Below are 24,104 nucleotides of genomic sequence, written 5' to 3' on the forward strand. Positions count from 1 at the left end.
GGGCTGTTCTCCCCCTCCCTCTCCCCTGAAAGTGAAACTGGAAAGGGATACCAGGCCCTATGACAGCTTCAGATATTATGGGCATTCCTAACAGAGCAAGGAACACATCTGAAGAGTAGCCTAGTGGTTAGTACAGTGGCCTGTATGCCAAGGGACCCAGGTTCAATTCCTATTTTAACTCTTTGTTTTTGTAATTGTAAGCCCTCCAGAAACAGAAAAATACTTACTGTACTTAAATGTACAATAGCCTTCAGGCTTGTAGGTGTTGTATATATTTAGGTACAGTAGGTATTTTTCTGTTCCTAGAAGGCTCAGGATTACAAAAACAAAGAGTTAAAGTGGGATTTGTACCCTGGGTCCCTTGGTTTACAGTCCACTGCACTAATTGCTAGGCTTCCCCTCTGATCTGTGTGGATGTCTGTGTGGCCATTTTCAAAAATTGCTGCCATACAGACATCCGTGTCCCTTGTCCCCCCACCCCACCCCAGTTCATAATTTGGAAGTTGCAGTTTAAAATGGATGGTGCTGTGTTTAGCGTGTGAGTTTTCCACTATATTTTTTATTAATGGCCATGCGCTAATTTCCTAATTAGCATGTGAACAAAAACAACAACAAAAAGTGGAGAAACTAGATCCGCTACGTGGATAAAAATAGAGGAACAGCAAAAGAGTAGTGAGATCAACACGACACTCCCAAGACACCGTGGGGGCGAGTAATCAAAATGTATTATTGAATAAAAGTAAAAAAGACTTGACAAGGAACCGTGTTTCGGTGAAAAAACGCCTGCTTCAGGAGTCTGTTTGCTAACTTAGCGACACTGTGGTTGTTTCCAGTTCCAATTTTGTTTGTTTTTTAAGTGCATTCATCTATCATTAGCCTTTTTAAAGGCTAGATTTGGTTGTCTCACTTACGGTGTTCCATTCATCGGTTTACACAACAAACAGACTCCTGAAGCAGGCGTTTTTTCTCCGAAACACGGCTCCGTGTTGAGTCTTTTTTACTTTTATTCAATAAAACATTTTGATTACTCGTCCCCCCCACTGTGTCTTGGGAGTGTTGTGTTGATCTCACTACTCTTTTGCTGTTCCTCTAATTAGTGTGTGGCCATGACTGTGGGAGCCCTTACCACCACCTGTTTGGTAGGCACTAAGGGCTCCCACGCTAACCTGCACTAATCAGACAGCTTGCAGCAATGTACCCGCGCTACTCTCTGCCCATAGACATGCCTCCCATGCCAAAAGAAAAAAAACTGTTTTTTAGCACAGGAGTAGCGTGCTGATAGGCACACTACTGCAGGATGCCTCAGCACATCCCGTGGCAGTGTTTTTTTGCCATACCAGTGCCTACTGTGGCTTAGTAAAAGGACCCCTAAATGCACACTATTGGCTAGAAAACAAGTGGGTGAACTGCATGGGGAAAATGAATGGCGTCATGCGGAAATGCATGCCAAGCAGCTCACTATTATGCAGACTGAATAACGCAAAGGTGTAGTTAACTCTCTCCCCCCTCCCCCACAGAGCAGCGGCTTGCTAGTACATAGATGCTCTGGAAAATGTTAAAGGAGCAGCATGCAGGCAAAGACAAACCAAAATTGTGTTCCCCAAATCCCTGCTGGTCTAGTGAGACCATTGTACCCTTGTAGCTCCTCCCCCCACCCTGAGGGGGATAAATATAAGAAAAGGCAGGGATCCATCCCCAGCCCTATTTCAGCCCCTAGCGGTGCTCCCCTAGCTATAACATCTCTGTAAAAATAATGGCTCTTGAAGCCTTGCCCCCCGTTTCAGAGGCCCCAACCCATGTGCAAAAAATAACTTCATTGCAACACACTCCCCACCCTCAGTTCCCAAAGCCTACTTTGCCATCCCTGGTGTCAGATAAAGAACTGATATTAGCGTCAGGAGAATCATTAGAAATAGAAAATGCATCTTGGGAAATTTGTTAGACTCCAAGTTTATTTATTTATTTATTTATTACAAGTTAATGACTTGAACCCCAAATTAGCAGTTAGATTAAAAAAAAGGTTTTTCTCAAGTTACGTCTGCTCATAACCATACAATCTTCTTTGAGCTTTCAAAGTTTTAGAGGTCTAACTCAATCAATTCTTCTCTTGCAATTGGATTATTGCAACTCTTTATGTAAAATGGTGTCTACTAAATTACAGAGAAAACTCCAGCTTCTTCAAAACACAGCCGCTAGGTTGATTTTTAAATTGGGTAAATTCGACAGGGTTTCGCCTCTTATGGAAAATCTTCATTTGCTACCAGTTATTCACATATTGAGTTTAAATTTGCTTGTTTAAGTTTTTAATCTTTTTATAGTCTAGATTGTTAGGGAGTGGTTCAAAATCTTAACTTACCTAATAACTAGTTTTCTTCTAAAAATTCATAGAATTTGAAGGTAAAATTTCCTACCTTTAAACATGTCCATTATAAAACACATATTGAATATTCTTTCTATTATCAAGGGGCAAAGATTTAGAATAACCTTCTGATCCAAATTAGACAATTTTTTTCTTAAACAAATGTAAACCTCTTTGACTTGCTTCAATTACAGGCAGTATATTAAGTCAATAAACAATAAATGATAAACGATTATTACCATTTCTGCAAAGCCTTAAATACATATTTTCGAGATAGTATGTATGTTTCTTTTCTAAGGGGATTTTAAATGTGTAAGATCCTGTGTTGTCAGTAATGGGCAGGAGCTATCCCCAATCACAGTTTGCCTTATTTCAAGTTAGCATTTTCATATCTTGCAAAGAATTCTAGAAAAGTAAGGTTAAACAAAGAAGCATTAGAAGACAAATGTTCAGCTTGTCTGGGCATTTTCTCTAGAAAGCAGAGATATCACAGCTGCAAAAAATGAGATATAAGAGTGAATGAAAAAAGACCAGAGAGAAACCTATACGGTGAGAAAAGAGTTCAAACTTGGAAAAGTTGGGGGCATAGGGTCAGAGATGGAGAAGTGAGATAGATATTGCTGGAATGGAATGAAAACAGGGAAATAGGATCAATAGGCATGACAAATAAAGCTTTAGTATTAGGGAAAAGGAGATGTAGAGAAAGAGGAGGGATGGAGGAATAAAACAGATGAAGGGAGAGATGGGGAGATGTGAGAGAATAGATTTAAGCAGGGAAGCAGGAAAGATGGTGAGAAGTGAGATGTCAGAAGTTTAGTACAATGTATGTGTTTGGATATCTGTGTTTAATGCTTAAACCACTTTACTGAAATTCAGTACAAGGTAGATAGAAAGTACATTAACCAAGACAACTCTGACACACCATCTTATTTGCAACATATAATCACCTGTAAAACAACATTATTAAATTTTTAAACTTTTCAATACATACCCTATCCCCATCCCCCCAATTGTCCACACCCTCCTTTCACTATGACCAACTGAACCTTCAAATACCAGAAAAAAGGCCTTAGACACTTAGGTGTCACACTTTGGCTCCCTAATAAGTCCTGATTCTCATAACCACTGTGTCAGACTTTGTGTGGGTCTTCCTTCATTAAGGGGTCCTTTTACTAAGCTGTGGTAAAAGAGGGCCTGCGCTAGCATCAGTGCGGGTTCTTGACAGGTGCTGAGGTCCCCTTTTACCGCAGCGGGTAAAAGGCTGGCCATTTTTGGTGAAAGAAATGGCCATGCGGTAAGTGAACCACTTACCACGTGGCCATTTCAAGGTGAGCACTTAACTGCCACCCGTTGAGGTGGCGGTAAGGGTTCCTGCACTAACCTGGCAGTAACCGAGCAGTGCACAGTACTGTCTGATTACCACCAGGTAAGCCTCGGTGCTACAAAAATAGAAAATATTTTTGTAGTGCATGAAATGGTGCTCACTGGAAGTGGGAACTACTGCTGGTAGTTCCGGATTGGCGCGCTGCAAGCCCATTGCCAACCCTTTAGTAAAAGGGACCCTAAGTTGTCTACATTCATGCCCCATTTAACATAACGTAGCCCAGTTCAAATCTCACTGCAACGCCTTATGATACTGGACAAGTTACTTACCCTGAAATTCTATAAAACTCTCAAAAAATTGTGCATGCAATTTAATTGAATAATGAGCCAATTAGTGCTGATGATTGGGTGCTAACAATCAATTATCAGTGCTAATTGGCTTCTATTAGAAATTATGCAAGTAAATTATACAAGTGAAACCAACAAGGACCGTATCAAGGTAGACAGAACCTGGTCATCATTCACAACACCTACAACCAACTCAGTTAAAACAATGATAACAAAATACGCACACACTAGCTGCCTACTAGACAACTGCCCCAACTACCTGATGAAAAATACAGCAGACTGGTTCATTAATCACCTCACAGAACACATAAAATACATGTTTTCGAATGGGTACTTCCCCATTGGAATGGAAAAATCATACTGACTCCAATCCCCAAAAATGCAACTTACAAGATCAGCGAACTCACAAATTATAGACCAGCTGCTTCCATACCACTACTAACCAAAACGATGGAGGGTCTAGTGGCACAACAACTAATGGAATATTTAACACAATTCTCCATCCTTCAAAACTCATAATCAGGCTTCAGACCACTACACAACACTGAAAACAGTTACAACTACACTGATAACAAACTTCAGAAGATTAATAAGCCAAAGCCAGAAAATCCTACTACTACAATTTGACATGTCGACTGCCTTCAATATGGTAGACCACACAACACTAATGACCCTACTTGACAACATGGGAATCAATGGGGCAGTGGCAACTTGGTTCAACAGATTCTTAAGAACTAGCTCATACCTAGTAAAGATGTCCTCCCAACTTTCAGAATGTGGGGTGCCACAAGGCTCCCCAATATCACCGATATTGTTTCATATCATGATGGCCCCACTAGAAAAGAAACTGGAAAGAATGGAATTTAATCCATTTATATATGCCGATGATGTGACTATCTACATACCGTTTAACAAATATATCACAGAGATAGCGGATAAGGTTAAATCAGGACTGGACCTCATGGAAGACTGGGCCACAACTTTCAAACTTAAACTAAACAGAGACAAAACTAAATTCCTAGTTTTGCCAGTCAACAAAACCCCATGACTTCCTATGCGACCAAAAGACATACCCAATCGAATCACAACTAAAAATATTAGAAATCATTATAGACAAACACATATCTCTTAAAAACCAAGTCTCAACAGTCATATCAAAGTGCTTTAAAACCTTATGGAAACTAAGAAGAATTAGAGACCATTTTCGTAGACAATCCTTCTGTCTAATAGTACAATCAATGATACTGTCCCAACTGGATTACTGCAACACAGCATACATTGGATGCACAGAAAACATATTAAAATCGCTGCAAACCATACAAAATACAGCAGCAAGACTGATTTTCAGAAAATCAAAATATGAAAGAGCAACCCCACTGCTTACAATGGTACACTGGCTTCTAGTCAAGGCCAGACTGTTCTTCAAAACTAGCACTCTCATTTTCAAGATACTGTATGGCACGTCTCCCAATTACATATTAGACTTGATTGAATTATTTCAGAGGAATGCAAGTCCAGAGAACAGAAGTTATCTATTACTCCATCTGCCCAACTGTAGAAACATAACCTACAAATCCAACTACATGGCTGGATTCAGCTAACTGGGTTCCAAATGGTGGAACTTGATTCCTAAGACCTTAAGAAGCATCACCGAGTACCTTCAGTTCAGGAAAGGCCTAAAAACCTACCTCTTCAAGAAATATTATGGTTAACCACTTATGATACAAATGTCCAATACTAAATGTAATGATGATAATTACAATGACTGTAATGCAATACTAAATACAAAAGAATGTAACATCTGCTAAATGAAAATTGTAAGCCACAATGAACATAATTGTGGGATATACGAATAAATGAGTACATAAATAAATAAATAAATTTAGGTGCTGAGATCTATGTGTAAAAATTACACGCAGATCCATAAAGGGGACATGGCCATGGGAGGGTCATGGGTGGATTAGGGATTGTTCCTACAATTTACTCTTGCAGTTATAGAATTAGGGGGATCTGTGCCTATTAGGCATGGGGATTTACACCAAGGTTTCATTGGTGCAAATGGTCACACCTAAGCATAGCCATGATTCCCGGTGTTAAGTACAATTCTATAAACGGTGCCTAACTTTAAGCACCGTTTATGGAATAGCACCAAATGATATTTTTTCCGGGGCTGACTTTTATGCCCCAGTTCTAGAACTTAGTCCTCAAACTTCTAGTGCCTCAGGCACAAACCTAGATTGTGAGCCCTCCATGGACAGAAAAATATGTACCAGAAGGTACACCACTTCGATACCTTTCATGCTTTCAGGCAGTGTGTAAAAAATTAATAATAATACAGCCACAAGCATGCAGACCTACCCACATCCATGGCTAGATAGTGACAACTTGTGTGGTATCTGTGAGAGGGCAAGCATGATACCCCATTACATGTAGTTCAAACTTAACTATGAATTCTAGTAGAGAATGAAAAAAGATATACACCCTGTTACTTTAAGAACACCCTTTTCGATCCGGTAGAGGTTACCGCTTCCAATTTCTCCATCTGCATAAGATCGTGAAATAGGCTCTTGCATGCAGAGTAGGAAGGAGGATCAGGATTTCTCCAAATCTTTACAGCACACTTTTTTCTCACCAGCCAAGCTTTCCAAAAAGTATTGGCATCTCCCCTTAACTTTTAAAGCCTCCAGCATTTCCATTATAACCACTACTTCCAACGTTAACTCCTGGTCCAACAAGTTCTCCAGATATGTCATCACCCTGATCCAAAATGTCTGTATTGTATGGAAGGTTCATAGCATAAATGCCTCTGTCCACTCCACCCGTCAAGCTTTGGTCTGAGGAATGTACCCTATATGATGGGCCCATGCTTGTGAAATATAGGTCCACATAACAATTTTATACTGGATCTCTCTCTATAGTCAGAAATCAACAAGGCAGGCGATCCGCCAAATCCAGCGTGGAAGATAAAATGAAGAGGCAGATCTTGTAACAAACACAACGTCTTTATTCAGTAAAAAGCTCCCAGGTTTTCAATCATCTGTGCCTGACATGGCCATGTTTCGCTGCATCAGGGGCAGAACAACTAAAGAAACAAACATTAAAAAATTCAGACATTAGCATATCAAATAAAAAAATTCATAATAAAACCAGGGGGAACTCCATTAAGTAAAATCTATACTAATGTTTAATACCTAAGACATAGAAATGCTGCTATTTCTGTACATAAGAACAGAATAAATAAATAGAACTTAAAAGTGCATCAAAATATGCATAACTATAAAAGAACCACTAGTATAAGTTAAAAACCAACTGAAAAAAGACGGGGGAGGGTAAAACAGAGAGGCTTACCCAGCTGATGTGAAACTGCAAATGTCACTTTCCTTGATCCAGCAAACAAAACAACACAAGCACTGTCTGATAAGAAATAAAATAACCATCACGGTTTAAAACGCACAATTGCTGAAAAACATCTCAAAAATCTGAAAAAAAGGGTTTTTCTCACTTACTCATGTACCGTCAGGCTAGGAATTCTAGCAATCCCTTTAACCTGTCAAGGAAAGAGGCAATTCTATATTCCATTTCACAGCCCACAATTCACATCTAATAATATTTTTTTACATTTTCGGCTCCTCAGCTATCTTCTGTCACAAAGAAATGTTTTTATAGTTTATGTCAATTTCAAGCTCTCTGTAACTATCTTGATGACTCAGCTCAAAATGCTGTTACACGCTTGTATTATTTCTCAGCTCGACTATTTTAATGTTGGTATATGCTGGTATCAACATCTCAGAGATCAAGCATCTACAGGTTGTTAACAATATGGCTGCATACCTACTATTCCTTGCTCACAAACATGATACAGAATACAATTCAGTATTCTAGTTTTGGCTCACAAAGTTCTCTATACTGATGTCCTTCCCTATCTGTCCTCTGTTATTATCCGTCTGTCTATCTATCTATCTATCTATCTATCTATCTATCTATCTATCTATCTATCTATCTATCTATCTATCTATCTATCTATCTATCTATCTATCTATCTATCTATCTATCTATCTATCTATCTATTGTCATTTATTAACTGCCTCTATGAAGAGATTCACTCAAGGCAGTGTATAGCAGGTACAGTTTAACATATAACTTACAATTTTGTTAACAGCATAACAATAGTAAAATAACCAAGAATAAACATAAATACAATAAATGAGGTAAACTTGAAAACAGTAAACTGAAACCTAATAATAGAACTACCGTGAAACAGTATGAAAAGTATACACATTTAACAAAACTAGAATTCAAATACCAACGATATAACACAATGTTAGCATAATATTAATGATACATCTAACAAGCATGCATTAGAATATTCAACTAACATAGATATGATGCTAAACATTTTCTACAATATGGCTTACCATATAGCTGAGGAACCAAGAGCTGGACTCGCGTAGGCCCTTATGCACCTTTGTAGAAAGGCCCCTTAGATAGGCTGGATATAAAAAAGCTTTTAAATAAATACATAAAATTCTGTGGAAATATAGAGGAGTGTGGTAGCCGTGTTAGTCCACTCTTAAGGTTATCAATAGAAATCAAACAAAATAAAACATGGAAAAGAAAATAAGATGATACCTTTTTTATTGGACATAACTTAATACATTTCTTGATTAGCTTTCGAAGGTTGTCCTTATTCGTCAGATCGGAAATAAGCAAATGTCTTCATTTGCTTTTTCATGCGGCTGTATGCGGTATCTTCCATCTTAAGTAGAGGAGTGTGGTAGCCGTGTTAGTCCACTCTTAAGGTGGAAATATAGAATGAAGACTAGGATATGAATTTTGGGAGGAGTTCTAAAATTTGTTTTGAAGCTCAGGAAAGACTTGAGCTCTTTTCAGAATACCAGCTTTTACTAATACCTCTTTTCTCTAACAGAAGGCCTCTGGTTGGGAATGGAAAGTCCAATCCTTCAAAGAGACACCGAGACCGGCTTAATGCTGAGTTAGACCGCTTGGCCAGCCTTCTGCCTTTCCCGCCTGAAATCATTTCTAAATTGGATAAGCTATCAGTCCTGCGTCTCAGTGTCAGCTATCTGCGGGTGAAAAGCTTCTTCCAAGGTAGGCTGTTTAAAGCCATGTGCAGTGAGACACAACTGAAATTGTGCAATACATCAAAGTGGCTGTGCCATTGAATTTTCTGTGTTTTTATCTAAGGAACACACTTTTGAGGATATAGACAAACAGAGACCGTTTGTTACTATTTTAGAAGAACTGGGGTGTCAGGTATCAACTGAAATCATAATACATTGCATTTTACTTTCAAAGCTGTTTTTCAATGCCATGTACTGTAACACAGAGATGTGATTTGGGCTGTGCCAAATGAACCATTTCTCATGTTACAGTAGTGTTCAAAAGTTACCAGCACTAAGCAGATATCTCTCAGCAATACTGGGTTTCTGTGCAATTTTGCAGTCCTACAGTACGAATTTTGGGAAGTTCAACTACATTGCAGGTTCTTGCATGGAAAAACATGGCCCAGTTCAATTAAAAAACCCCTCATAATTGCAAGTGTTTATTTTTGGAACTAGTACTGGAAAGTTAATACACTCAGACACTCCCTCTTGACTGATTAAAATTGCTTGAGGAAGGAAGTGCAGTAGTCTTGAAAGCTTGGTGGGAATATAGGAGCCAACTTTTCAAAATGATTGGGGGATCTAAACTCAATACAAGTGAATGCAAATTTCTTTTCAAACAAAGTTGCTCAAATTTGTATAGAGATGATGCAGGCTAATTCTGTAGATGACATTGATTTTTTTTTACATCACGGTCATGTCATGAGTCAGGTATTCTGGTTGATGGTCTGGGATAAAATTTCAATTATTAATTATGATGAAATTAAGTCCTTCTTATTGAAATGTTCACATTCTCACTGTTCTCTTGACCAATGTCCTGTTTCATTGATGTCTTCTATTCCTAGGAAAGCTATACAGTTGCTCACAACTAGCATTAATGATCTATTACAATCTGGTGCTCTTCCGCTAGATATGGACCAAATAGTTCTTACACACATATTGAAGGGATCTGGATTAGATTTGACTTCTCTACCTAACTACCGCCCAGTAGCTGGTATTCCTATATTTCCATATCATCATGCTGATCAATCCATAGACTGGTGGGTTGTGTCCATCTACCAGCAGGTGGAGATAAGGAGCAAACTTTTGCCTCCCTATATGTGGTCATGTGCTGCCGGAAACTCCCCAGTATGTTCTCTATCTCAGCAGGTGGTGGTCACACACAGCAGCAGCTCTGGCTAGGCCTCCAAGCCTAATTTTTAGGTTTTGTTGAGTGCCTAGGGTTGAGGGCTCTTCTTGAGCAAGTGCAAACCTGGTGGCGCCAGGTCCCTCCTTTTCTCCCCCCTCCCGCTGGCTCCGTTAAAAAAAAAAAAAAAATTTTGAACGTCCTTAAAGGCGTTTATTTCGACGTTTATTTAAACGTTTATTGCAGCTACTCACTGGGACACCAGGTCGTTACAGCTCGGAGCGGAAAGCAGGTAATTTTTACCTTTTTATAGCGGGCAGGGGGTTCCCCGATTGATCTCCACGTGGCCTATGGCGTCGGAGGGCGAGGGCGCAAAGAGTCGCTCCCCGGATCGCTTGGGCGCTTCTAGAGGGGATGCGGGGGTCTTAAAGTCTGATTCGCCCTTGTTGGGTGACAGTTTCGTGACCGATGAGTGTCCCGGTCCTTCCTCCGGTGTGGCGGTTTTTCCCGCCATAAACGCCCATCCCCCACTGCTCGCCTCCGCCATCTTGGCCGGCCACGCGGCTCGGACGGCTTCTTCTTGGGCCGCCCTTGAGGTGGGAGACATTAATGCCATGAACGCCCTTAATTTGGGCGACGGCACAAAAGTGGCTAAAGTTAAGCGCCGTTCTTCCCGCGCGGCTCCTTTGCGGAGTGTCGCGCCGGACGCCATCTTGGATGCGCAGCATGTCTCTCCCCCGCTCTTGCGAGCGCCGGTTGAGGGTGCGTCTAGGGCTGTAGCCCAGGCTGCGGAAGTGCACAGTCTGGGGGGTTTCTCCCCCGAGTTTGTTTTGCTGCTGCATCAGGCCTTCCTTCTGCAAAACGCTGCCCCTGCTCCCTCGTCTGGTAAAGAGGTTGAGGCTCCCGGAGGTAAACGCCCTCGGGTTGATTCCCAGGCCTTGGAGGACTTTGTCTCCTCCGATGTAGATGAGGGCAGCGTATCTGAGTTCTCTCAACGGTCCTTTGCGGATTCCTTGGAGGAGACGGATCCCCGCTCGGATGGAGCGGATGACCCCTCTGCAGCGCGGCTCTTTAGCTCAGAGGATTTGCCCAACCTGTTAGTGCAGGCCATGGGCATTTTGAAGATTTCCTCTCCGGAGGACGTCTCTCCCTCAGCCCCTGTTGGCTCTGCCATTATGCTGGGGACGAAGCGCCCGCTTAGAACCTTCCACGTGCATGATGCCATGCACACCTTAATTTCGGCTCAATGGGATGTCCCGGAAGCGAGCCTTAAAGTGGCTAGGGCTATGTCCCGCCTCTATCCTTTGCCTGAAAGTGAACGTGAGGCCTATCTGTGGCCTACCATGGATTCTTTAATCACTGCGGTGACTAAGAAAACGGCGTTGCCGGTGGAAGGTGGCACGGCCCTAAAGGACGCCCAAGACAGAAGATTGGAGGCGGCCTTAAGGTCGTCCTTTGAGGCGGCTGCTTTAAGTTTGCAGGCCTCAGTTTGCGGCTCCTATGTGGCCAGGGCGTGCCTGACTATGGTGCAGCGGGCTTCCCCCTCGGATCATTCCTTGAGGGCTGATTGGCCGGCCCTGGAATCGGGCTTAGCCTATTTGGCAGACTTGCTGTATGATGTCTTGAGGGCCTCAGCTAAAGGCATGGCTCAGACAATCTCTGCGCGGCGGTGGCTTTGGCTGAAGCATTGGTCTGCTGACCACGCCTCTAAATCCCGCCTGGCTAGATTGCCTTTTAAAGGCAAGCTACTCTTTGGGGTCAAGCTGGACAAAATCGTGACCGATCTCGGCACGTCTAAGGGCAAGAAGTTACAAGAGGTCAGGGCTCGGGCTAGTACTCGCCCCGGTACCTCCAGAGGACGGTTTCAGGAAGCCCGTTGGTACCGCCCGGGCAGGTCGGGCTCCTCTGCCCCCTCTTCCTTCAAGAGGAACTTCTCCCCCAAGCAGCATTCCTTTCGCAGAGACCGCCGTCCCGGAGGTGCTCCCTCCGGTCCTCCCCCAGGGTCTCGTACCCAATGACGGGGCCTTGGTCCACGCCCCAGTGCAGATTGGAGGACGGCTGTCCTCGTTGCTGGGCGAGTGGACCACAATAACTTCAGACGCTTGGGTGCTGGAAGTCATCAGAGACGGCTACAAGCTAGAGTTCTGCCGACCCTTAAAAGACGGGTTTGTACTCTCTCCCTGCAAGTCTCCGGTCAAAGCTGTGGCAGTGCAGCAGACCTTGGACAACCTGATCCGCCTGGGTGCGGTCGTTCCGGTGCCAGAAAATCAGCTTGGCAAGGGGCGTTACTCCATTTACTTTGTGGTACCAAAGAAAGGAGGTTCTGTACGGCCTATCCTCGACCTCAAAGGGGTCAATCGGGCCTTGAAAGTTCGGCACTTTCGCATGGAGACTCTCCGCTCTGTTATAGCGGCAGTGAAGGCAGGGGAGTACCTGGCATCCTTGGACATCAAGGAAGCGTACTTGCATATTCCCATCTGGCCTCCTCATCAACGCTTTCTGCGTTTTGCAGTCCTGGGCCAACACTTCCAGTTCAGAGCCCTCCCGTTCGGGTTGGCTACTGCTCCGCGGACCTTCTCCAAAGTAATGGTGGTCATCGTGGCCTTCCTGAGGAAGGAAGGAGTACAAGTCCATCCTTATCTGGACGACTGGTTGATCCGAGCCCCCTCTTATGCAGAGTGCGGCAAAGCTGTGAACCGGGTGGTTGCTCTTTTGAGCTCCCTGGGGTGGATCATCAACTGGGAGAAAAGCCAGCTGCGCCCAACTCAGTCCCTGGAGTATCTGGGAGTTCGATTCGACACCCAAGTGGGCAGAGTGTTCCTGCCAGACAATCGGATTGTCAAGCTTCAGGCTCAGGTGGACCAGTTCCTAGTAGCCTCTCCTCTTCGGGCTTGGGACTATGTGCAGCTGTTGGGCTCTATGACGGCCACGATGGAAGTAGTGCCCTGGGCCAGGGCTCATATGAGACCACTACAACACTCTCTGCTGCAGCGCTGGACTCCGATGTCGGAGGATTATGCTGTGCGCCTTCCCTTGGACCCAGCAGTGTGCAAGGCGCTGAGCTGGTGGACGCAGACAGACAAGTTGTCTGCAGGAATGCCTCTGGTGACCCCGGAGTGGATTGTCGTCACGACAGACGCCTCTTTGTCGGGCTGGGGAGCCCACTGCTTGGGAAGGACAGCGCAGGGGCTCTGGTCTCCTGCAGAGGCAAAGTGGTCTATCAACCTCCTGGAACTCAGAGCCATTCGGTTGGCGCTTTTGGAGTTCATCCCGGTACTGGCGTTGAAGCCAGTACGGGTCCTGTCGGACAATGCCACGGCTGTGGCCTATGTCAACCGCCAGGGAGGTACCAAGAGCGCCCCTCTAGCCAAGGAGGCCTTGAATTTATGCCAGTGGGCAGAAGCGAACCTGGAACAGCTGTCAGCGGCCCACATTGCCGGAGTCATGAATGTCAAGGCGGACTTTCTCAGTCGCCATACCTTGGAGCCCGGAGAGTGGCAGCTACAGTGGGGGAAATAAGTATTTGATCCCTTGCTGATTTTGTAAGTTTGCCCACTGACAAAGACATGAGCAGCCCATAATTGAAGGGTAGGTTATTGGTAACAGTGAGAGATAGCACATCACAAATTAAATCCGGAAAATCACATTGTGGAAAGTATATGAATTTATTTGCATTCTGCAGAGGGAAATAAGTATTTGATCCCCCACCAACCAGTAAGAGATCTGGCCCCTACAGACCAGGTAGATGCTCCAAATCAACTCGTTACCTGCATCATAGACAGCTGTCGGCAATGGTCACCTGTATGAAAGACACCTGTCCACAGACTCAGTGAATCAGTCAGACTCTAACCTCTACAAAATGGCCAAGAGCAAGGAGCTGTCTAAGGATGTATGTTTTGGGTCATTGTCGTGCTGGAAGACCCAGCCACGACCCATTTTTAAGGCCCTGGCGGAGGGAAGGAGGTTGTCACTCAGAATTGTACGGTACATGGCCCCATCCATTCTCCCATTGATGCGGTGAAGTAGTCCTGTGCCCTTAGCAGAGAAACACCCCCAAAACATAACATTTCCACCTCCATGCTTGACAGTGGGGACGGTGTTCTTTGGGTCATAGGCAGCATTTCTCTTCCTCCAAACACGGCGAGTTGAGTTCATGCCAAAGAGCTCAATTTTTGTCTCATCTGACCACAGCACCTTCTCCCAGTCACTCTCGGCATCATCCAGGTGTTCACTGGCAAACTTCAGACGGGCCGTCACATGTGCCTTCCGGAGCAGGGGGACCTTGCGGGCACTGCAGGATTGCAATCCGTTATGTCGTAATGTGTTACCAATGGTTTTCGTGGTGACAGTGGTCCCAGCTGCCTTGAGATCATTGACAAGTTCCCCCCTTGTAGTTGTAGGCTGATTTCTAACCTTCCTCATGATCAAGGATACCCCACGAGCTGAGATTTTGCGTGGAGCCCCAGATCTTTGTCGATTGACAGTCATTTTGTACTTCTTCCATTTTCTTACTATGGCACCAACAGTTGTCTCCTTCTCGCCCAGCGTCTTACTGATGGTTTTGTAGCCCATTCCAGCCTTGTGCAGGTGTATGATCTTGTCCCTGACATCCTTAGACAGCTCCTTGCTCTTGGCCATTTTGTAGAGGTTAGAGTCTGACTGATTCACTGAGTCTGTGGACAGGTGTCTTTCATACAGGTGACCATTGCCGACAGCTGTCTGTCATGCAGGTAACGAGTTGATTTGGAGCATCTACCTGGTCTGTAGGGGCCAGATCTCTTACTGGTTGGTGGGGGATCAAATACTTATTTCCCTCTGCAGAATGCAAATAAATTCATATACTTTCCACAATGTGATTTTCCGGATTTAATTTGTGATGTGCTATCTCTCACTGTTACCAATAACCTACCCTTCAATTATGGGCTGCTCATGTCTTTGTCAGTGGGCAAACTTACAAAATCAGCAAGGGATCAAATACTTATTTCCACCACTGTACATATGTTAAGGAAAAGCTATGTAGAGGTATTCAAGTTATTCTTCAGTTTGACATATCAGCTGCGTTTGATGCAGTAGATCGTGTCTTGCTGTTGCAATGTCTGAGCCAAATAGGAATGCCTGGCACTGTATATAAATGGTTCCATGAATTTTTAGTTATTCGGAGTTATTCTGTGAAACAGAATAAACAATTATCAGACTATTGGTTTTGAGGATGTGGAGTCCTTCAGGGATCCCCTCTCTCTCTGGTTCTCTTTAAATTTTTTGTGTTGTCTCTTGGCAGGATAGAGTTGGGCTTAGGGAAATTGTTGCTATCCTAAGCTGATGATATTATGTTGTTATTGCCAGTTCCAGCTTTATACTCTGATTTGTCATACTCTGTCACAATAGGGATTAATGCAATACAAGATTGGGCATTAGGTAATAAACTGAAGCTGAACCCTCAAAAAACTACTGTGGTTTAGAACTCGGGGTATTGAAATCAGAAGTGTAACCAGTTTGAGGGCACGGGGGAGTGAGAGCTGACTGCCGATGGCACTGACGCTTAAGTTAAATGCAACAGATCATGTCAAAAATAGGCACCGGTGTTGTCAGAAGTCCGTTTGGGGGAGCAGCTGCTCCCCTGGCGACCCTACCTCTGATTGAAATATCTACCTCTTTGATTTTGTCTACTGATAAAGTTCTGAAGGTGGAAACAGAATCAAGGGTATTATGGGTTTTTCTTGATTCTTCTTTAACTTATGGATCACAAATTAATCAACTGTGGCGGACAATAGTTTTTAAAATGAGGCAGCATGCTTATGCTTTGCTAGTTCAAATGCTTATTCTGCCTCATTTGGTTTACTGCAATGTCCTGTTTTTTTGGTTTACTTTCCAAAAATCTTTTAAAGATTGTAGCTGATACAGAAGATATAGCAGTGTCTCACCATACATTGAAAAATTACATTGGCTCAATGTTAATGAGAGAATTAAATTTAAAGCAGTTTGTTTAATTTTTCAAATTCTACATGGGTCCACTTCAGAATTATTGATTAAACTCACTTCACTTTTTATTGGATGTTGTCTGCATCTTCAAGATCAACTGATCTTATGCCCAGGTTTTTGAAAATAGTAAATGCTATATTCTCAGTTTTGGGAGTGTCAGTGTGGAATTCTCTTCCTTCTTATATTAGGATTGAATATAGCTATGTTGTCTTCAGGAAGAAGTTGAAAACCTTTTCATTACTATGTGTATCTTAACCGGGAATGGGATGGGGGTCTATCATGAGGGTCCTTATAGAAGAGCGTATATTTTTGCACCCTGATGTGAATACACCTTTGGGAATACCTCTTTAGCTGCTGTGAGAAAGGACAGATTTCAGCTAGGAATGGATATCTATTTAGGTAAATGCTTCTGTCCAATATGGGCAGGGCTTAATGGAATGCAGTTTCACCATATACTTTTCACTCTCCAGAGGAACAGGTGTGTGCTGTTGTAGCTCCTCCCTTCCAGGAAGCCTGCATATTAATGCATATTGGGTATGGAGCAAAGCAGAAAACAATCATTCTGCTCCCTAGTCCAGCCCCTCTTCTCTTATTGCCCTTGACCCTGGCCCACATACCTGCTCTTCCTCTGGCTCCACAGTTCCTTATGTCTACATATTTAACCCTGACTAATGGGGTAATTTTATAAAGCATTTCACGCCACCGCAGGAATCAACCTTCCCTTGCAGCGTTCAAACAGGCTTTGAAAACTTACTTATTCTCATCTGCCTTTCCTCAACTCCATTGACTTTTCAACTCTCCTTAACCTCTATTGCAACCCCTTGCTCCTCCTTTCTATCTTTTTTTCCCTTTCTCTATTTTTGAAGTTGGCGCATGCTGTTTCCTGCGGTAGAAAATATTTTTCTATTTTCTACTGCGGGTGGGGTGTTCCCAGCGTTAATTAGCAGTGTGGTCATATTGGCGAGTGCTGCATAAGTACCGTGTGTATAGCTTGTGAGCCCTTACCGCTAGGGCAGGCCAGGGAGGAAAGGAGAGAAGTCCGAAGAGAGGCGATCAGCTGTTGTTGCCTGCTGCAGCCGGTGCAGCGCCTTCACACGGAGGTGAGAGGTGCTGTGAGGGCCCGGTGGCAGACGGAGGGGGGCGGGTGGCGGGGGGAGCGGCGTCAATGATGACCTCAGGGGGGTGGGGCCACGAGGGTGCAGAGGATGGCAGGGAATCTCTGTCATTTCAAGGGAGGGGGGAGTGGCGGCGACCTCGGGGGGGGCTGGGGCTGCAGAAAGCTCTTTCAATGCAGGGGGGAGTGGCAGCGGCAACCTCGGGGGGTGGGGGGCGAAGGCCGTCTATAAAGGACATCCATAAAGGACGTCCATAGGCACTCATCGTTTTTTTTGTTGTTGTTTTATTTTTTGATGTCCTTGGCATGCGCAGAGCAGCCAGCATAATGCTTGGCTGCTCTGTGCATGCTCTACCGGCCAATTCTCCGACTGTTTTATGAGGGATTAAAGAATGCAAGTGAGCTGCAACAAGCAGCTCATTGGCATTCCCTTTCTTTGATGCATTGCCGTTCCCTACTGATTCGCTATGGAATCGGTAAGGGAAGGGCTCTTTACGTGGGGTTAGTGCATCTGCTCCTTAGTCGTTAGAGGAGGGGAGTTTCCATGCACTCTTGTTCTGAGCATTGGAGGCAATCACTAATGAGCTCATTTTAATACTAGCAAGCTCATTAGCATAGGAATTTCAGTCACTGCTTCTGTGCACGGTAAAGCAGTGGCTGAAAGCCTTTGTGCATTAGGTGCACAGTAACATTTCATTTAGACTGGTTAAAACCAGTGTAAATGAGATGAGACAGTGCAAGCCTGATTTGCTTTGTGCATCTGCTCCTGAGTGTGGTAACCTTACTATTGATCAAGCTTAAAAAAAAGAGGCAACTGATGGCATTGATATAGAAGATGAGAAACCTAATATGGTGGCAGTGAGAGTTTTTGATGCCTCCTGTGTTTTCAATCATTTGTGTTTAAACATTGTGTTCTGTCTTGCATGATGTTGCATGTCTTTGTAAAATAGTTACTTTTTGGACTTTTCACATAAGTGCCTATTATTAAATTAGTCCTCATATGACTTTGAGGAGCAGCCTAGTGGTTGGTACAGTGGATTTTGATCCTGGGAAACTGGGTTTGATTCCCACTACAGCAACTTGTGACTCTGAGCAAGTCACTTAACCCTCTATTGCCTCAGGTACAAATAAGTGCCTGTATATACTATGTAAACCACTTTGAATGTAGTTGCAAAAACCACAGAAAGGCAATATATCAAGTCCCATTGCCCCCTTTTACTAAAGCTTAGCGTGCACTAACAGACATTAGTTTGGCCCTTAGGTATAAAATAGGACACCCACCACTTAGTACACACTGTGCTTTGGTATTTATTTATTTATTGCATTTGTATCCCACATTATCCCACCTATTTGCAGGCTCAATGTGGCTTACATATTTTGTTAGCAAAGTCATTGCAGGGTGACAGATACATTTAACATTGTGTCGAGGTTAGGTAAGGGTAGAAGGAAGAAGAAAGGGGTGATTAGGTAGTTATAGTAGGTGAGTTATCTTGGCTGAATGGTAATTATAGTAGGTGAGTTATCTTGGTTGAGTGGGTTGTCAGGCAGATTTGTGTGGCCGTTAGTTCTCATTGTATGCCTTGTTGAAGAGATATGTCTTTAGAGATCTGCGAAAAATAGTTGTTTCGTGGTAAAAGTGTCCCTATGTTTTTAAGTAAGAGTCTTATTTATAACTAGGAAGAGAAATTGTAAGTGCTGGAGATATTTAGGGATAATTCCTCTAACTTAGTTCATATGAAGCTTTTTTAATTTGAGAGTTTTAGGTCTACAGGCAGATATGTTGAGGCCTGTGAAATCTGATAAAGGAGGACATTTTAAGGGCTGGCCTGAGGATATCTGATGCCCTGGGCAAACCTACTGCCATGTGCCACTCCCTCCCAGGTATACTGCATTCACATTGAGGTGCAAATAATGATCAGTATATGTGTAATGCAGCTTCATTGCTACCCCCCTTAATAACCTAGGAGATAAAACAAACCCCTGAGGCATAAGCGAGCAGAGGAATTGAAATCTCATGTAAGGTCTGTCTTGCCTGATTTTCCAGAAGTGACCTAAACCATTGTAAGATCTTTCATTTGACCCATTGTGACCAATTGATTTAGTAAAACAGTACGATCAATTGTGTCAAATAAAAATATTAGATCCAAGAAAACTGAAATGCTGTCATTGCCTTTATCCCATCCCTGCCTAAGGTTGTTATACAAGGCCAGTACAGTGGTTTCATTTGCACAGTCTGATCTAAAATTTAACTTACAAAGATCATAGTGGCAATTTGCATTAAAAAAAAATCAACTGATCATTAACAGCTTTTTCAATTAGTTTCCCCCAAAATGGTGTATTAGTGATTGGTCTATAATTATTAAACTGATCTAGTGAAAGTTTTTTTTTTTTGGTGGGGGGGGGGGGGGGGGGGTTCCCCAACATTGGACACCTCACTATACATATTTCAACTGTTTATTGTAAGATAAACATAAGCCGTTTATTTACAGTATGTAGAGTTGAATCAGAAGCCTTATTGCCCCAGGGCAAGAGTCTTGATCTGGATATTCACTGTTATTGATCAACGGGTAGGGAGATTCTGAAGAGTGAATTGACTTGTTGCAGATGGTGAGACTAAACAGGAAGATGCTCAAAAAGGTAGGGTATTGAGGGTATTGGGCTAGATTCTATATATGGCGCCTAAGCGTGGTAAACATTTCCGCCTAAGCGTATTCTATAAGTGGCGCTTAGATTAAGGCACATTACTTAGAATATGCTTAGTTGATATTCTAGCCCCTAAATCTATGCACCTCCATTTACACCAACAAAAACGTGACATAAATTCTAGTGCATAGATTTAAGCGCAGAACATCATATTCTATAAAAGTGTGTGTAAATTTTGGAATGCCCATTTCCCCACCCAGAACCACACCCCGTTTTGGCTGTGCGCATTAGAATTTAGACACAGTGAATTACAGAATAAGCTTGACAAGTTATGTATGCAAATTCTAATTATTGCCAATTAGTGCTCATTATTGCTTAAGTGCAATTAACAATGCTGATTAGCTTATAAAGCCAATTAAGTTACGTGCATTGTTATAGAATACGCTTGGATTTCAGCGTGGAACACTAGCCACCTTATAATTGAAAGAGAAAAACGCCTAGATTTCGACCCAAATCGGGAGATAGACGTTTATCTCACAAAAACGAATAAATTGGTATAATGGAAAGCCGATTTTGGACGTTTTCAACTGCACTCCATCGCGGAAGCGTACAAAGTTGACGGGGGCATGTCAGAGGCGTGGCGAAGGTGGAACTGGGGCGTGGTTATCGGCCGAAGAGAGATGGGCGCCTTTCGCCGATAATGGAAAAAAAGTATGCGTTTGTAGCTAGAATTTAGGGCACTTTTCCTGGACCCCGTTTTTTCACGAATAAGGCCCCAAAAAGTGCCCTAAATGACCAGATTACCACCAGAGGGAATCGGGGATGACCTCCCCTGGCTCCCCCAGTGGTCACTAACCCCCTCCCACCACAAAACATGATGTTTCATAACTTTTTATTTTCACCCTCAAATGTCATACCCACCTCCCTGGCAGCAGTATGCAGGTCCCTGGAGCAGTTGTTAGGGGGTGCAGTGGACTTCAGGCAGGTGGACCCAGGCCCATCCCCCCCTACCTGTTACATTTGTGCTGCTTAATGCTTAGTCGTCCAACCCCCCCAAACCCACTGTATCCACATGTAGGTGCCCCCCTTCACCCCTTAGGACTATAGTAATGGTGTAGACTTGTGGGCAGTGGGTTTTGAGGGGGATTTGGGGGGCTCAACACACAAGGGAAGGGTGCTATGCACCCGGGAGCTCTTTTACCTTTTTTTTTGTTTTTGTAAAAGTGCCCCCTAGGGTGCCTGGTTGGTGTCCTGGCATGTGAGGGGGACCAGTGCACTACGAATCCTGGCCCCTCCCACGAACAAATGCCTTGGATTTATTCGTTTTTGAGCTGGGCGCTTTCATTTTCCATTATCACTGAAAAACAAAAACGCCCAGCTCACAAATTGTCGAATAAAACATGGACGTCTATTTTTTTCGAAAATACGGTTCGGTCCGCCCCTTCACGGACCCGTTCTCGGAGATAAACGCCCATGGAGATAGACGTTTTCGTTCAATTATGCCCCTCTAGGTGTGCTATATAGAATCTGGGAGATTATGTGCATTAAGATAAGAAAGGGAGTCTGCTTTCCAGAAGGTGAGGTTCAGAGCAGCCACATGTTCTGGGACATGATGGAGTGGCTGTCTTGCAGAGCTAGGAAGGGGCAAGAAGAAGCTCCACAAAGCCAGAAGGCAAGGAGATGGGACCAATAGGATCAAAGCCCGAGAACAGGTTGCAACGGAGGTCACGGATTGGAGGGAGAGGATTACATGCTTTTGCCAGGGGATGACCAACGAGCATAGATTACAAGGACACTCAGGAAGTGACAGTAGGGAGAAAAGACGCAGGCTCTGCTGAGAGGGAGGAAGAAGTCGCATGCAAAGAATGACATTAAGTTTGAGGATTCCACACTAAGCAGGAGTGGCACTGCAAATAAGGATTATACATACTCTAAGCAAGAAGTACCTGCAGTAACACTGAAATCCTATCGACTGAGAGCAGCATTAAACACACTTTAGAGCTATAATATAAAGAGTAAATACAAAACATACACACACTACTGTGGGGAGAGAACAGCATGATTAACCAAGTTATAAATAACAGCTCCTTCCTGGAAGCCTTCACCAACATTGAGGGTTACTGATCAAATGAGCTTGTGTAACTTTCCTACTACCTAGAAATGATTCCACTTCATTATTACTCAGCAGCCAAAATACCTCTTATTTACTCTGATTTTTAGAAGATGACATGAGGAAATGTAACTCAGGAGTTTGTAGGAGAGAGTTTATCAGATTCAATTGCAATTTTTTCCTGTTTGTATTAATAGAAAAGAACTGAACCAGTTCTTCACAATGTTCAGGAAAAGCAAAAATAACTCCATTAGAAGGCTTAATATTATTCACTGTTTTCTATGGTAAACAATTCCTGAGGTTTATTTATCACAGACTCAATGGACAGAAAGAAAAGCTCTCTTCCTCTCCTCTAATTGGTTTTTTTTTTTTTTCGGCCAGCTGTCTGCAGCCTCAACTTGGCTCACCTTATGCTGTTAGGTGTGATCCTCCGTTCTCTTTCTAGCCTTCAGCTTCCCTTTTTGGATATCTGATCTCTGTTGCTTGATAGAGGTTTCAAATTCTACTGTATTTTATCTAAATGATTTGATTTGGTACCTTCTGTGGAGAGCTGGGTTTGGATTTAACTCATGCCTTTTTTCAGTGATCTCTGTTGAAAACCAGGGAACATGCTTAGATTCCAGGAGGGGCTGAGATTTTCAGAGAAGCTGTTTCATGTATAGCTTTGCACAGTACCTGATTCCATACCATAATCATGTTGAGTGGAGGAATAGGGAAGCCCAGGTCAGATCCTACTGCCACTCTTTGTGCATAAGCTTTATATGTGAGCACTCTAGGGACAGGAAAGTACCTGAAAGTGATTTATGTGAGCTATGACTGAAAAAAGGCATGAGTTAAATCCAAACCCAGCTCTCCACAGAAGGTACCAAATCAAATCATTTAGATAAAATACAGTAGAATTTGAAACCTCTATCAAGCAAAATTTCTTAATCTCCCTTAACGAGTTGTGATAAAACTATAGATAGATAGATAGATAGATAGATAGATAGATAGATAGATAGATAGATAGATAGATAGATAGATAGATAAAACAACCTATATCTAATGCAAAAATAATCTGACCAAGGTACTGAGGTGATTTGAATATTGTGCACCTGGCTCTTCCTTCTTAGATATTTAGAAACAAATATCAAGGCTAGATTATGTGCAGAAACATGAGTAGGATAATTCACAAATTGCACAAACCCAAAGCTGATATAGGGCTAGATTTACTAAGGTGTCCTACTGCATTTCTGCACATCACCACTGTTACTACACATTATTAGTGAATAGGTTTCATTACATAAAACAGGGCCTGTGGTAAATATCGTCCCTACTGTGTGGTAATTAGATAGCACCTTTTATTAAATCCAGCACAAAGGAGTTAATTCTGTAAAAGTTGCCAAAAGTTAGGAGGCTAAATACCATGCACTAAGGCTGCGTTCACTGTGGATAGGCAATTGCTCTTGTAAAATTCTAGTAGAAGTCTGCACTTGTGCACGTAACTTTAGACACGACCACTTATGCCGTGTCAATGGCTGGTGCAAATGCCTTTGCCTCAATGCTTTCACTTGCAGGTTTGCTTGAACTCACACACATTTATTTCTTAGTACTGGCACATACAGGCTTGCATGGGCTTTCTTCAAAATTGGCAGATTTTAAAGAAAGAATTATGAGAAATCCTCCCTTCAAACACCCTAACGCCTGCTCCAAGCTGGCATTAGTTTTTCAGTGGTAAGGACAGCTTTGCTTTGTGCACTGTTCTCTGAGCATTGTGCGGGTATAGGAAGTGACCTCATTAACATCCATTTGGCTACATTTGCATGCTATTTGCGCTTATCTTTGGCATGCACATTGTTTCCCGTGCTAGTGCTCTCTGAGCATTTTTGCACTCAGTAATGCTGGCACTGGTCCGGTGCTAATCGCCTCTGGCATTGGTGTTACATTTTGAGCATCATCCTGTGAGAGTATTCTATAAGGCTTACGTGTAATTGCTAGAC

At 43.1% G+C, this 24,104-nt stretch overlaps 1 protein-coding gene across 1 annotated transcript in view; it reads left to right on the forward strand.

Annotated features, from left to right (window-relative positions):
• Positions 1-24,104, forward strand: part of AHRR (aryl-hydrocarbon receptor repressor) — a 392,606-nt gene that overhangs the window by 14,757 nt on the left and 353,745 nt on the right. Inside the window, exon 2 of the mRNA XM_030190015.1 lies at positions 8,958-9,139. Coding sequence (XP_030045875.1) covers positions 8,958-9,139 — 182 coding nt within the window. The remainder of the gene's footprint in view (positions 1-8,957; positions 9,140-24,104) is intronic.

Source organism: Microcaecilia unicolor, chromosome 1 (genome assembly GCF_901765095.1).
Source record: "Microcaecilia unicolor chromosome 1, aMicUni1.1, whole genome shotgun sequence".
Taxonomy (NCBI): domain Eukaryota; kingdom Metazoa; phylum Chordata; class Amphibia; order Gymnophiona; family Siphonopidae; genus Microcaecilia; species Microcaecilia unicolor.